General features: G+C 43.4%; 1 protein-coding gene across 1 annotated transcript in view; it reads right to left on the reverse strand.

Annotated features, from left to right (window-relative positions):
• Positions 1-15,689, reverse strand: part of C10H6orf118 (chromosome 10 C6orf118 homolog) — a 39,643-nt gene that overhangs the window by 15,622 nt on the left and 8,332 nt on the right. The window contains exons 2-4 of the mRNA XM_034669427.1: positions 11,027-11,700; positions 10,055-10,177; positions 9,185-9,244 (exon numbers count right to left, since the gene is read on the reverse strand). Coding sequence (XP_034525318.1) covers positions 9,185-9,244; positions 10,055-10,177; positions 11,027-11,700 — 857 coding nt within the window. The remainder of the gene's footprint in view (positions 1-9,184; positions 9,245-10,054; positions 10,178-11,026; positions 11,701-15,689) is intronic.

The following is a 15,689-nucleotide window of genomic DNA, read 5'->3' on the forward strand; positions in this document are numbered from 1 at the left end:
GCTGTCTCCATCTCTGTTGAATAAATAAATAAAATCTTAAAAAAAAAAAAAGAAAGCTTATTTTGCTGCAGCATGAAAAGCTCAAAACAAGGAAAACTTTGCACACATCCAAGTTTGAATTAAGCAGTAAGTCAGAGATGGGGAAGATGGCAATGGAGTAGGACGACACCAGGCTCACCTCATCCCTCAAATACAACTACCTAACTATCAAATCCCTAAAAACCCCCCAGAAATCGACCTGAACACTGGCAGAACAAACTCCACAACTAAAGGTGGACAAGAGCCCACCTCGAAGAAGGTAGGAAGTGTGGAGACATGGTTTGGGAGAGAAACAGTTGGTGGCCAATGTGGTGGGGAGAGAGCTGTAGTCACAAAGAAGGGTAAGAGACAGACTAGCACATAGGGGAGCCCACACAGGGAACACGAATCCCTGTAACAACTGGCTTAGAAAACAAGAGGGGCTGAATTCCGTGAGTTCTCGCAACTAGTGGGGCTTAAAGCCTAGAGTTTTAAAAGTCAGCATGCCAGGCTCAGAGAGAGCCCTGAGGGCACTGGGGCTACTGCAGGAGAGAAGGCGGGGCAGGCAGACAGCAGACATACCGCACAGAAACAGCGATCTGAAGAGCACCTGGGGCACACAGTGGGGAGGTTATCTGCTCACCGTGGAGTGTGTNCTAACCGCTGTGCCACCCAGGCGCCCCAAAGCCTAGAGTTTTAAAAGTCAGCATGCCAGGCTCAGAGAGAGCCCTGAGGGCACTGGAGCTACTGCAGGAGAGAAGGCGGGGCAGGCAGACAGCAGACATACAGCACAGAAACAGCGATCTGAAGAGCACCTGGGGCACACAGTGGGGAGGTTATCTGCTCACCGTGGAGTGTGTCCCAGAGAAGAAAGTGTTCACAGAGAGACCCCCCTGGGAATGAAGGAACAGGCAGGCACCATTTCCTTTGCCAACCCTCAACACAATCACGGGCCACATGTAGGAACCAGTGCCACTTGGACACTCACTACCTAACTTACTTACACCAAGCCATGCCCCAGCCCTCCACGCTTCAGTGGAACCCACTCTCTCAGCCACAGCTCCTCAGTCGCAACACAGTGGGTCCCCTCCTCCAGAAGAATGAGCCAAACCCTACCAACACCACATCTCTCAACCTGGGAGTTTTCCAGGGCCTCAGTTCCAGTGGTGGTGGTGACTGGTCTCATTTCAAAAGCAGAGCACACTTAGTTAAAGTGCACCACATTCAGGTGAGGGACCAAACACTGCCCGCAACAGGCAAAGAGAGCCTCTGCAGACAACTGTCCTGAAGGATAAAGTGGCCAGGACAAAACAGCAGAGTGCATGCAGCACACACTGGAGATACTCCCTGAAGTGCCAGGCCCTGCGAACAGGGGGCACTACACTGCAGGGCACTACAGGACCTCTTCTTCATAAGGCTATTACCCTCAAGAACAGGAGACATAGCTGACTTTCTTAACACAGAGAAACAGGCACACCGACTTAGATAAAATGAGAAGACAGATGAATTTGTCCTAAATGACAGAACAGGACAAGACCACAGCCAGAGATCTAAGTGAAACAGATATAAGTAACATGCCTGATGGATGATTTAAAGTAATGATCATAAAGATACTCACTGGACTTGAGAAAAGAGTAGAAGACGTGAGTGAGACCTTTAACTCAGAGATAAGGAATAAAACATAGCAGAGATAAAGGGTTCAATGAATGAAATGAGAAACACGCTTGATGGAATGAACAGCAGGCTGGAGAAGCAGAGGAATGAATTACTGACCTAGAAGACAGAGTGAGGGAAAGTAATCAAGCTGAACAGAAGAGAGTAAAAGGAATTATGCAAAACGAGAACAGACCTAGGGAACTCAGTGACTCCATCAAACATAATAACATTCATATTATAGGGATCCTAGAAGAGAGAGAGAAAAGGGGGCAGAAATTTATTTGAAGAAATCATAGCTGAAAAGTTCCCTAATCTGGGGAAGGAAACAGATACCCAAATCCAGTAGGCACAGAGAACTTCCAACAAAATTAAAAAGGCAGATCCACACCAAGACATATTGTAATTAAAATGGGCAAAATGTAGTGATAAAGAGAAACAGCTTAAAGCAGCAAGACAAAAGTAAACAGTTACAGGGGAAACCCCATAATGCTATCAGCAGATTTTTCAGTAGAGATTGTGTAAGCCAAAAAGGGGTGGCATAAAATATTCAAAGTGCTGGATGGGGAACATCTGTAACCAAGAATACTCTATCCAGCAAGGCTATTATTCAGAATAGAAGGAGAGATAAAGAGTTTCCCAGAAAAAAAACTAAAGGAGTTCATGACCACTAAACCAGCCTTACAAGAAACACTAAAGGGGAAACTTTGAGTGGAAAGAAAAGACCAAAAGTGACAGTATGAAGGTAGAAAACAGAAAAGCAGTAAAAATGAATATTTCTATAAAAAATCAATCAAGGAATTCACAAAATAAAAGGATGTAAATTATGATACCATATACCTAAAATGTGGGGAGGAGAGGACTAAAAAAAGGGTTCAAACTTAAAAGGCCATCAACTTAATATAGACTGCTATACGTACATGTTATATACAAACCGTAACCACAAATTGAAAATCAGTAATAGATACACAAAGAATAATGGAATCCAAATATATCACCAAGAAAACCAACAAACCATGAAAGAAGAAAGAATCAGAAAAAAACTTCAGAAACAAAGACAAAATAAATAACAAAATGGCAATAAATACATATCTATCAATAATTACTTTGAATATAAGTGGACTAAATACTCCAATCAAAAGACATAGGATAACAGCATGGATAAAAAATAAGACCCATCTATATGCTGCCTACAGGAGATTCATTTCAGACCAAAAGACACAGGCAGATTGAAAGTGAGGGGATGGAGGAACATTTATCATGCAAATGAATGTCAAAATAAAGCTGGAGTAGCAATACTTGCATCAGACAAAATAGATTTTAAAACAAATACAGGAACAAGAGACAAAGGACAATATATAGTAATGAAGGGGACAATCCAATAAGAAGATATAACAACTGTAAATATTTATGCACCCAACATGGGAGCATGCAAATACATAAAACAGTTAATAACAAAAATAAAGGAACTAATTAATAGTAATACAATAATAATAGGGAACTTTAACACCCCACTTACATCAATGGACAAATCATCCAAACAGACAATCAACAAGGAAACAATGGCATTGAATGACACATTGGTTCAGGTGGATTTAACAGATATATTTAGAACATTCTATCCAAAAACATCAGAATACACATTCTTCTCGGGTATACATGGAACATTCTCCAGAATAGATCACATATTGGGCCACAAAACGAGTATCAAGAATTCAAAAAGGTCAAAGTCATACTATTCAACTTTTCCAACCACATTGGTATGAAACTGGAAATCAACCACAAGAAAAAATCTGGAAAGACCACAAATACATGGAGGTTAAATAACATGTTACTAAACAATGAATGGGTTAATTAAGAAATCAAAGAAGAAGTCCAAAAGTACATGGAAACAAGTGAAAATGAAAACACACAGTCCAAAACCTCTGGGATGCAGCAAAATCTGTTCTAAGAGGCCAGTTTATAGCAATACAGGCCCACCTCAAGAGGCAAAAATAATAATAATAATAATAATAAAAACCCTCAAATAAACAACCTAACCTTATACCTAAAGGAGCTAGAGAAAGAACAACAAACAAAACCAAAAACCAGCAGGAGGAAGGAAATAATAAAGAATAGAGCAGAAATAAATGATACAGAAACTAAAAAAAAAAAAAAAAAAAAAAAAGAACAAATCAATGAAATCAACCTCCAACTCTTTTTTTTTTTTAAGAAAATACCCATTTATTTGAGAAAGAGTGAGAGAGCCAGAGAGAGATTAAGAGAACAAATTGGGAGGAGGGGCAGAGGGAGAAGCAGACTCCCCGCACAGTAGGGAGCCCAACATGGGACTCCATCCCAGGACCCTGGGATCATGACCTGAGCCAATGGCAGATGCTTAACCGACTGAGCCACCCAGGCACCCCCTTTTTCTTTTTCTCTTTCTTTCTTTCTTTCTTTTTTTTTTTTTCAGACTCCAACTCTTGATTTTGGCTTGGGTCATGATCTCAGGATCTTGAGATTGAGCCCCATGTCAGGCTCTGTGCTCAGTGGGGAGTCTGCTTTAGATTCTCTCTTTCCCTCTCTCTCTCTCTCTCAAAACAAATAAATAAATCTTAAATAAATAACAAATGAAAGAGGAGGAAGAACCACCAACATCACAGAAATACAAACAATTATAAACAACAAGAATATTATGAAAAACTACATGCCAAAAATTGGACAACCTAAAAGAAATGGTTAAATTCCTAGAAACATATAACCTACCAAAACTGAAGCAGGAAGACATAGAAAATTTGAATAGACTCAGTACCAGAAAGGAACTCTCAACAAACAAAAGTCCAGGGTTGGTTGGCTTCACAGCTGAATTCTACCAAACTTTTAAAGAAGAGTTAATACTATTTTCTCAAACTATTCCAAAAAATAGAAGAGGAGGGAAAATTTCCAAATTCATTCTATGAGGCCAGCATTACACTGATACCCAAAGCAGGTAAAGACACCATCAAAAAACCCCCAAACAAACAAAAAACAAACAAACAAAAAAGCAAAACAAAAAAAACTACAGGCCAGTATCTTTGATGAACATAGATGTAAAAATCCTCAACAGGGATGCCTAGGTGGCTCAGTTTGTTAGGCGTCTGCCTTCAGCTCAGGTCATGATCCCAGGGTCCTGGGATCAAGTCCCACATGGGGCCCCCACTGAGGGAGACTGCTTCTCCCTCTGCTCCCCCCCACCCCTGCTCGTTCTCTCGCTCTCTGACAAATAAATTCTTAAAAAAGAAATCCCCAACAAAATGCTAGCAAACCAAATCCAACAATACATTTAAAAAAATCATTCACCACAATCAAGAGGGACTTATTCCCAGTATGCAAGAGTGGTTCCATATTTGCAAATCAATCAATGTGACACATTATATCAATAAAAGAAAGGATAAAAACCATAAGATTATTTCAATAGATGCAGAAAAAGCATTTGACAAAGTATAACATCCATTCATGATAAAAGGCCCTCAAGTAGGTTTACAGGGAACATATCTCAACATAATAAAGGCCATATATAAAAATATATATAGTGAACATCATACTCAATGGGAAAAAGCTAGAGCTTCCCCTCTAACATCAGGAACAAGACAAAAATGTCCACTCTCACCACTTCTATTCAAAATAGAATCCCTAGCCACAGCAATGAGACAACAAAAAAATAAAGGCATCCAAACTGGAGAAGTAAAACTCCCACTATTTGTAGGTGCCATGATACTCTATATAGAAAACCCTAAAGACCACCAAAAAACTACTAGAACAGATAAAGGAATTCAATAAAGTTTCAGGATACAAAATCAATGTGCAGAAATCCGTTGCATTTCTGTATACTAATAATGAAGCAGCAGAAAAAGAAATTAAGAAGACAAGCCCATTTACAATTGCACCAAAAACAGTAAGACACCTAGAACAAACCTGACCAAAGAGGTAAAAGACCTGTACTTTGAAAACTACAATATTGATGAAAGAACTTGAAGATGACATAAAGAAATGGAAAGACATTCCAGGCTCATAGATTGGAAGAACAAATATTGTTAAAATGTCTATACTACCCAAAGCAATCTACAGATTTAATGCAATCCCTACCAAAATACCAATAACATTTTCCACAGACCTAGAATTTTTTAAATCCTAAAATTTATATGGAACCACAAAAAAAAAAAAAAAACCCAAATTGCCAAATCAATCTTAAAAAAGAAAAGCAAAGCTGGAGGTATCACAATTCCAGACCTCAAGTTATTAATCTAAACAGTACGGTACCAGCACAAAAATAGACACAGAGATTAATGGAACAAATTAGAAAGCCCAGAAATAAACCCACAATTACATGGTCAATTAATCTTTGACAAAGCAGGAAAGAATATACAATGGGAAAAGGATAGTCTCTTCAACAAATGCTGTTGGGAAAACTGGACAGCTACATTGAAAAGAAGGAAACTGGACCACATTCTTACACCATATACAAAGATAAACTCAAAATGGATTAAAGACCTCAATGTGAGACCTGAAGTCACAAAAGTCCTAGAAGAGAGCACAGGCAGTAAGGTCTCTGACATCAGCCCTAGCAATATTTTTCTAAATATGTCTCCTGAGGTAAGGGAAATGAAAGCAAAAATAAACTATTGGGACTATATCAAAGTAAACCTTCTGTATAGTGAAGGAAACATCAACAAAAATAAAGACAACCTACAGAATGGGAGAAGATACTTGAAAATGACATATCCAACAAGGGGTTAGTATCCAAAATATATAAAGAACTTACACAACACAACACTCAAAAAAAAAAAAAATCGAATAATCCAATTAAAAATGGGCAGAAGGGGAGTGCCTGGGTGGGGCAGTCAGTTAGGCATCAGACTCTTGGTTTCACCTTAGGTCGTAATCTCAGGGTCCTGGGATCAAGGCCCACATCAGGCTCCGCGCGCAGCGTGGAGACAGCTTGAGATTCTCTCTCTCCCTCTGCCCCTCCTGCTCATGCACTCTCTCTCTAAAATAAATAAATAAATCTTTTTAAAAAATGGGCAGAAGAAATGAATGACATTTGTCCAAAGAAGACATGCAGATGCCAACAGACACGAAAAGATGCTCAACATCGCTCAGCATCAGGGAGATGCAGAGTCAAAAGTACAATGAGATGTCACCTCACACCTGTCACAACAGCTAAAATCAACAACACAAAAAACAACAGATTTGGGGGGGGGTTGTGGAGAAAAGGGAACCCTGCTACACTGCTGGTAGGAAGGCCAACTGGTGCAGCCACTCTGGAGAACAGTACGGACGTTCCTCAAAAAGTTAAAAATAGAACTACCTTACAATTCAGTAATCGAGATACTGGGTATTTACCCAAACACACTAATTTAAAGAGATACATGCACCCTGATGTTTATAGCAGCATTATTTACAACAGCCAAATTCTGGAAGTAGCCCAAGTGTCCATAGACTTATGAAGGGATAAAGAAGATACACACACACACACACACACACACACAATGGAGTATTTTTCAGCCACGAAAAAGAATGAAATCTTGCCATTTGCAACAACATGGATGGAGCTAGAGAGTATGACGCTAAGTGAAATAAGGCAGAGAAAGACAAATACCATATGATTTCACTTATATGTGGAATTTAAGAAACAAAACAAACAAGCAAAGCGGGCAAAAGAGAGAGATAAGCCAAGAAACAGACTCACCTACAGAGAACAAACCGACGGTTACCAGAGGGGACAGGGGTAGGGAGCTGGGAGAAATAGGGGATGATGGGGATGAAGGAGCACACCTGTCCTGAGGACCACTGCGTGTTGTATGGAATGATATAATCACTATATTGTACACCTGACACTAGTATTACACTGTATTTTAACTAACTGGAATTAAAATAAAAAATAAAATAATTCAAGATAAAAAGAAAAGAATTAAGGAGTAAATCAGAACTGACCTTGTAATGCTGTGAGTTTTTTCAGATACAAAGAAACTATACTTTCCAATTTATAAGATAGGATTTTTAAACTTTATTGAATTCAGAAAGTCAGAAGTAGTTTTAGCAGTGTTACATTCGCTTAGTTTCGTGACTAACACAGCTAATCCCGCAGGCTGTTTTCCTTACTAGAACCACCACGCGTGTGACCTACGCCCGGAGGGACTACTGGGGCTGTCAGTTAGGTGAGGATACGCTTTATGCTTTCCCTGAGGACAATGCTCCCGCTCTCTGGAAGTCACTGACCGAGCACCATCTATGTTCCCAAACTGTCTCTACGCGGTTACTTCAGTGGTTTGGGAACACAGTCAGCATGTCAGTCTGTGCCCCACTCCCATCTCTGCCTCCCACTTCTGTGTCTGGGACCAGATTCCCCTTTTCTTATAAGGACACCAGACACTGGATCAGGAAACCCCCCCAACGACCTCATCCTCATTTGATTATATTTGCACTGACTCTATTTCCCAGGAAGGTCACACTCAGAGCTTCCAAGTGGACATAATGTTCTGGGGGACACTATTCCGCCCAGCACAGCTGCCTCATGGGGCAAATGCAGGCAAGGTGGTGATCCAGGCCAGCGTGGGGCACCGATGAGACGAGGACCTCACGCACACACTAAGTAGCCAAAGTTCAATGAAGGACAGACTAAAAACAGTGTTGGAAACTCTATTTTGAGATATTAACAGCGCATTTTCTGAGTTTTATATTGTCATCATAACAAATTAACACAGACTTTGTGGCTTAACCCAAACTAATCATCTCCACTCTGTGGGACACAAGTCTGGTCGCTCTGCGGGGCCCTGCCAGGGTCTCACTGGGCTGAAATCAGGGTGCCAGCTGGCTACCTTCCTTTCCCAAGGCTCTGGGGCGGAATCTCCTCCAGGATCACTCAGGTCGTTGGCAGGACCCGTTTCCTTGCAGATGTAGGACTGAGGTCCTGTCCTTGTGGCTGTTAGCTTCTGGACGCCTGTCTCTAGTCCCTGTTCGTGGGTCCTCTATCCCAGAGCCCCCATCGGCCATGGAATCCTCCTCTCACTCAGAATCTCTCTGACCCCCCTTCTGCCGCCTCTCCTTTCTGACCCCAGCCAGAGAAGTTTCTCTTCCGTGAGGGACCCATGCGATCACATTGGGCCCACCCAGGTAATTCAGGATAATCTCCCTATTTGTAGGTCTGTAACCTGCCTGCCCTGGACACCGAAGTGTCCATGTCCGGCAGGAAGCTGGAAACAGGTAAAATCTGGAACTCCCAGGAATGTCTGGGTGACATATACAGAGCTGGGGGTCATCGATGGAGGGGTCTGCAAGTGTATCTCACAACCAAGGGAGAGAGGGAGAAAAGAGACGGCCAAGGCTGAGGAAAACAGGAGAGGACTGGATTACGCAGGGATGAGCCAGAGAGATCACTGACAGTGGGCGGCCAGAGACAATGGGGCTTCTTGGATTCAGGATGCTTTCTCCTGCTCATGAAATATGAAAATGAAGAAATAGGCTTTATTTAGACACCTGGAGGATCAGCCATTACCTTATACTGTGACGGGGACTGGGAGTGCAGAAGTATTGCCATGTAGAGTTCATATTCATCCTGTACAAAAACAATCCATTGAAAATGTGTTGTATCATTACAGTGTAAGTTTCTTTGCAGGGATAAATAATATGGACGCTGAGGATGTCAGTTTAGATCATTTCTAAATGATATAGCTATAAAATGTTCCTTCAGTATATAAACCAGTAATACACACAATAAAGTGTATAAAATCTCACCAACTTTAAAGCACATTTGAGTGTTAACTGTTGGTCACCTCAGAATAGCATCCTAAAATACCTTGACACACATACAACGTATGATCTCCTGCCATACAGATGCTCTGTGGGTCCTGCTGACCTGCCAGGGATGAGCTCCCTCGGGATGGGGACATTCTCTGAAGAACAGGTCACTCTGTGGCTGCTCTTAAGCAGTCCTTGTCTTTAGGACTTAGGCAAGAGCAAGATCTGGAAGCAACCTCATTTCAACTCAGCTTTGATATGAAGGTCACTTTCATCATGAAATCACAGCAAACTTATAATTCCATAAGAATGTAAATAAAATAATTATGCATAATTATAAAAGTTTATATGTTACATATGTACAATTTAGAAAAGCCTATAAATAACTGGGAAGCTTAAGTGGGGGAAAATGGCCTTCAGGAGTGAGCTAGCTGGCTGTTTATTCACACGGCCCATGTGTGATTTATGTGGCTACGTGCACGTTACTTTGCGTCTGCGAGTGATTTTCGTCATCTCTAGGAAGGAGGCCATGATACTGGCAGAATTTCTGTGAGAACTGCGATCCTGTGTGCAGAACATCATGTGTGGCTTTCAGTGGTTGTGTGGGAAATAAACATTTTTTTATTACCTTAACTTCTTTCAAGATATCACCAAATATCAAAGAACTATTGCAAATATCGTCAAAGACTTCTCTGAAGACGTGGAACCTGTTGAACTGCTGAGGGTCGCATGTGCACACTTTCTGGAGCTCCTGGTGGAAAAACAGAACGAGCTATTTCAGGATGTCTTCATTTTCCTTTCCAAACAGCTTCTCAGGTAGAGGAATGAGAATTGCCACGGGGCTTTCTATCAGAGGGTCCAGCTCCCACCACCCCCGAGTTGGGTCTAGGCAGAGCCAGGCAGCAAACCAAGGTGCACCTGATTCCCTCCAAGCAGTGTGAGGAGGTCAGATTGCACGGTTGTCAAAGGTGTTGGGCTATGTTTTCTTTATTCACTCCCTTCCACCCTGTCCTCGAGGATTCACTGCGTCCACAGTGTCCCCCAGGGTTTTCCTCTTTCCATTAGTCCTCTCAGCCAAAACCCTCATCAGGTTTGGTTCTTTCTCAGGTACGCTGCTATTTCTTCCCTTCCTGCATTTTCGCCCTTGCATCACATCCGAGGTCCCTATGCACAGCTCACAGCTCCTCCCATCACGCTAACCACCTTCCACACACAGGGATGACTCCAGGCAGATTGTACCTATGTTACCTAACTGTCTACTTCCGTCTCACTCTCCCCGCACATGCTTCCATGGTGAGTTAGGCAAACCTTTTCTCAGATGTGTCTGCTATCCATGAACATAGTATGTACCACAGCTGCCAGGCAGCATCTGACACTCTGCATATGAAGTCACCTCCAACTGACCTGGTTCCAGACTTAGCCTTCCTTTACTTCTCCCTGTTATCATCTACATCATGTCAGATGTTCTCAGCAACTGGTAAGTACACTACTTTCTACCTGGAAATGTAAAGGAGGTGCCTGAATGCGGGTCTCCACCCAGCGTTTAGACACCTGGAACTACAGCAGTGGGCCCACAGCACTGCAAAATCACCCTCCTTACCTGCTCCAACTTCTTTTCATGGCTTATCGCTGCCTTGCTCCCCGTGAAATCGTGCTTCATGAGATCTTGTTTTGCAAGAACTTCTTTTTGGAAACACAGAAACTTCTTATACTTGTCTGCCTTCGTTATGCCAGCTAAGTAGGAGCTGACATACCGGTACTCATCCTTGGGTCGGGGAGACATCACACACTGACGGCTGGACTCCACTGTTCTGTACTTGAGAACCTTCATCTCTGGCAATCTCAGCTCTTCTCTCCTCCGTAGTTCTGGAGACGCCTCTTTTCCCGGAGCCTTCCTTGGAATGAAGTCCTCTTCTGAAGTCTGGGAGATATGCTCCAGAGGGTTCAAATGCCTGAATAGTGGTGTGGTCTGGGCATCTTTTGGACTCAGAGCTGTATTGATGGTAAAATAAGCCAAAGCATCTTTCATCTTTGCAATCTTCTTATCAGGTGGTTTTTCGACTTTGAAGATTTTTTCCCCTTTTGGTCTGTTGGCATTGGGCCAGTGATAGAGGACTGTCTCAGGAGGCCTGTAAAGCTTATTGGAATTCAAGTGCCCAGAGGTGTAGAGATAGATGTCATCTCTGTGATCCTTCTGAAGTTTGTTCAGAAGTTTTGTTAGATCGCATAAATTCCTATCACCTTGCACCTCGCAGTGCTTCCACCTCACGCAAACTGGTCAGAAAAGATAACCAGATTATTGAATATTAGTTCCATAAGAAGACAATAAGACAGCTGTGTGCATTTGCTGAGCTGACGTAGCCCATTCCCAGAGGAGGAGACGACAGACACAGACGGAAAACAGTGCACAGCCCACGCCTGGCTGCAAACGGGGGGCTGCTAGATATGCATGGTGTGCAGCTCTGGTCAGGAAGCCCAGGGCCCTGCAGGGATGCCTGGCCTGCTCGGGCCACAGAGCATGCAACTCTTGATCTTGGGGGTGTAGGTTTGAACCCCATGTTGGGTGTGGAGATTACTTAAAAATAAAATCTGGAAGGGAGGAAAAGGGAGGGAGGGAGGGAGGGAGGAAGTCCAGGGCCCTTCAAAGCCAGGAAGGAGGAGGAAGAGATTTTTGATTCAACACAGGTTTCTTACCATAGTAGCAAAGGTTCTGAAAGGAAAGTTTAACTGTGTAATTACGATTCGTAACAATGGCGCTTAGAGCCATTCACCCCTAGGAAGTAAAGACAGGTGTTTTTCTTTCTCTCTTAGTACTGACATGTCCCAGAGTCCCTGACCAAAGTCCTCAGTGACTGCTGAGCCAGTCACCCCTTCTCCTCCCATGCCCACTTGTAGGAAGATAAGGAGCCACAGAGTAAAACCTGTGGGTATGCTGATGGGGACCCCAGCTCCTTCCACCAAGAGCCCTGCTTCTCATATGTCCCGGTGGTAGGGCTCCACTTGGGCACATGGTCCAGGACATAAAACTGTAAAAACCTGGCTTTTTGAGTCTGTGTCCTAACCATGTACTCTCAGAGAGCTTGCATAATCTCTCCGAATCATCGTTTCTTCCTCTGCAAGATCAGGATAACCACCCTACTCAAAAGGATTGATTGACAGCTAAATGGAATCGTATTTGGCAAAGGAGTCCTTGGCCTGGAACTCCATAAATGGTATCTATTTTCAGGAAAGGACTCTAGGACAGGGAACTCCTTATGCAATGCATCTGGTAGAATGTGAGTTGTCCCCAACTTCAACATGAGGAGGCCACGGAGTAGCTAGCCCACAGCATCACCTTCCCAGAGAACCCTGGAGGAATGAATAAGCAGATCTTCTGTCCCCATGTGTCACCTGAGCTGGGAAGGGCACTGGCAGAAGAGTGGTAAAGCAGGCCCATTGGAGCCCCCGAGGGCCCATTCTGAACTCCCACAGACCGGGCATTACCCAGGCCCATAACCCTGTCACACCTGCTGGTCTTCACAATGATTCCACCTATAACCAGTTTTGTCCCCATTTTGTAAAAGGGAAGCCGAGAAGGAGTTATGGGGATCCGCTCAGGTCCAGACACCTCACAAGTGGCAGAACTGGTTCCTAAATACAACATTTTTATCCAAACTGCTGGATCATCTCTCTCATTCCATTAGCAGGGAAGCACCCATGCCACATCCAAACCCATTTCCCTGACCGATCCATGTCTGAAGTAATGACAGTAAATCAGGACACGTGATTTCCTCTGTTTTCACCTAAGAAAAGAAAGAAAGGCCCAGAGAATATGAAGAAGTAGAACAGCTTCTATTTCTGTGTAACAAATTATCACAAACTAAGTAGCTTCAAACCCATGTATTAGCTCACTGTTCTATGGGTCCAAACCCCAGCGTGAAGGGGTTGGATTCTCCACTCAGGATATTATAGCATGGATACCAATATGTGGGCCTGGTTGAGGTCTTGGAAGCTGTGGGAGAAAACCTGCTTCCAGGCTTATTTCTGTGGTTGACAGACTCCAATTCCCTGTGGTTGTAGGACTGAGGTCCCCACTTCCTGGTTGGCTGTTGGTAGGGGTCACTCTAAGCTCCCAGTGGCTGCCCTCATCCCTGAACACACGCACCCCCTCATCCCTGAGTCCCCTTCACATACTTCTTGTGCCCCCGACCTCTGACCCTCCTCTATGACCAGCTTCATGTGATTAGGTCAGGCCCACCCAACATGCTACCTGTCTTGAAGTCACTGGTGCCGTGGGACACAGCACAATCACAGAGCACTCTCTTCATGTTCAAAGTCTCAGGGACTATGCCAAGTATACACCAGAGGTCAGGGAAACTTGAGCCATCCCAGAGTTCTCCCCATCTCAGGGATGTTGCCAAGCCCAGAGCACAGTCTCTCCTTGCATGGTCCCATGAAGAGACAAATCATCCTTTCCCATCTGTGTGCTCAGATATTAGAGCAAATACTTCCAGCAGTGGGATTCTTGAGAATTTCTCTCTATTGATCAGCTTACTACTTCAAAGAAACCACTTATAAAATGTTAATATATTAATAGAACCATTTTCCAAGACAGTTAATCATTATAATTCATCAAATGCACAAACACTTAACAAAGGCACTAAATACACTCCGTATTTGTTGGGCTTCTCCAAAGGAAAGAACCAATAGGGTATATATAGAGAGAATATATAAAGAAATTTGTTATAAGGAATTGGCTCACATGGTTATGCCCTCTGGCAAGTCCAAAATAGGCACGGTAGGCCAGCATGCTGGATACCCACTTTCTGCCCAAGGCTTTCTGCTACAGAATGCCCTCTTGCTCTGGCGAGGCCAGTTTTAGTCTACCAGGGCCTTCAACTGATTAGATGAGGCCCACCCACATTGCAGAGAGCAATCTGCTTTACTCAAAAAGTCTACTGACATAAATGTTAATTTTGCCCAACAAACATCCTCAACAGAAACATCCAGAATGAAATGTGACCAAATATCTGAGCACTGTGGCCTGGCTAAGGTGACACCTAAAATTCACTATCACATGCATTATTCCAACTCTCTTTGAAAAGTGGGAGGAGGCAGCTCAGTTGTGTTATCTTTTATTTTATTTCTAAAAAAGATTTGAAACCACCAGAAAATTAGCAAAATAATTTTCCTACTTAGAATACTTTTCCTTAAATTGCAACAAGACTTGTTTCACTAGATTTAGAGAATCTGGATTCCATTTCTCTCTGTCAAGTTCTTACAATATGTACCAGGGATCCCATACTGGCAATGAGTATTTTAATATTTTTCTACCTGAAAACATTGTTTGTTATCTGCATATCCCGCCATCTCAAGCAGAAAAAGAACAGAAAAGGTTGAAATAATTCATTGGAAAATGTGATTCTTTATCAAATAATCGGGAAACAAATTTGTTTTAAGTCAAACTAAACCAACGTTGAATCAATGTTGATAAGACATAGTAACAAGTTTTTTGGACTAGGTTTAAATTAACAAAAATTTCAAACATCAGCATTTGACATTTTTTTTTAAATATGGTGTTGTTGTTTTTTTTAAGATTTTATTTATTTATTTGACAGAGATAGAGACAGCCAGCAAGAGAGGGAATACAAGCAGGGGGAGTGGGAGAGGAAGAAGCGGGCTCATAGCGGAGGAGCCTGATGTGGGGCTCGATCCCAGAAAGCCGGGATNACTCAATCCCAGAAAGCCGGGATCACGCCCTGAGCCGAGGGCAGACGCTTAACCGCTGTGCCACCCAGGCGCCCCAGCATTTGACATTTTTAAACATAGGGTGAGACAGAATGTAGAAGATGGCGGAGGAGTAGGGGACACCTTTTTCAGCCGGTCCCCTGAGTTGAGCTGGATAGGTACCAGACCAGCAGGAACATCCACGGAATCAGCCTGAGACGCAGGAAGATACATCTGGATCTCTACAAATGAACATCTCCAGCGCTGAGTATCGAGGTACGAAGCGGGGAGCCGTGAAACCGCGCACAGATATCGGAAGCTAAACAGAAGGGGGAGGGAGCCGCCGTGTCAGGGCGCCGGGAAGCGGTAGCCACCTGCAAGGGGGAGCGGACAGACCGCGGACCCGCACGCTTGAGACAGCAGGCTGAGAAGGGAGCTCCGGGAGCGCACGCGGGACGGATGGCGGTTGGCGGGCCACCTGCACGGGGGAGCAGGCAGACTCGCGGACGGCACCCGCGAGACAACAGACTTAGAACGCGAACTCCAGGAGCGCGCGC

This window comes from Ailuropoda melanoleuca, chromosome 10 (genome assembly GCF_002007445.2).
Source record: "Ailuropoda melanoleuca isolate Jingjing chromosome 10, ASM200744v2, whole genome shotgun sequence".
Taxonomy (NCBI): Eukaryota; Metazoa; Chordata; class Mammalia; order Carnivora; family Ursidae; genus Ailuropoda; species Ailuropoda melanoleuca.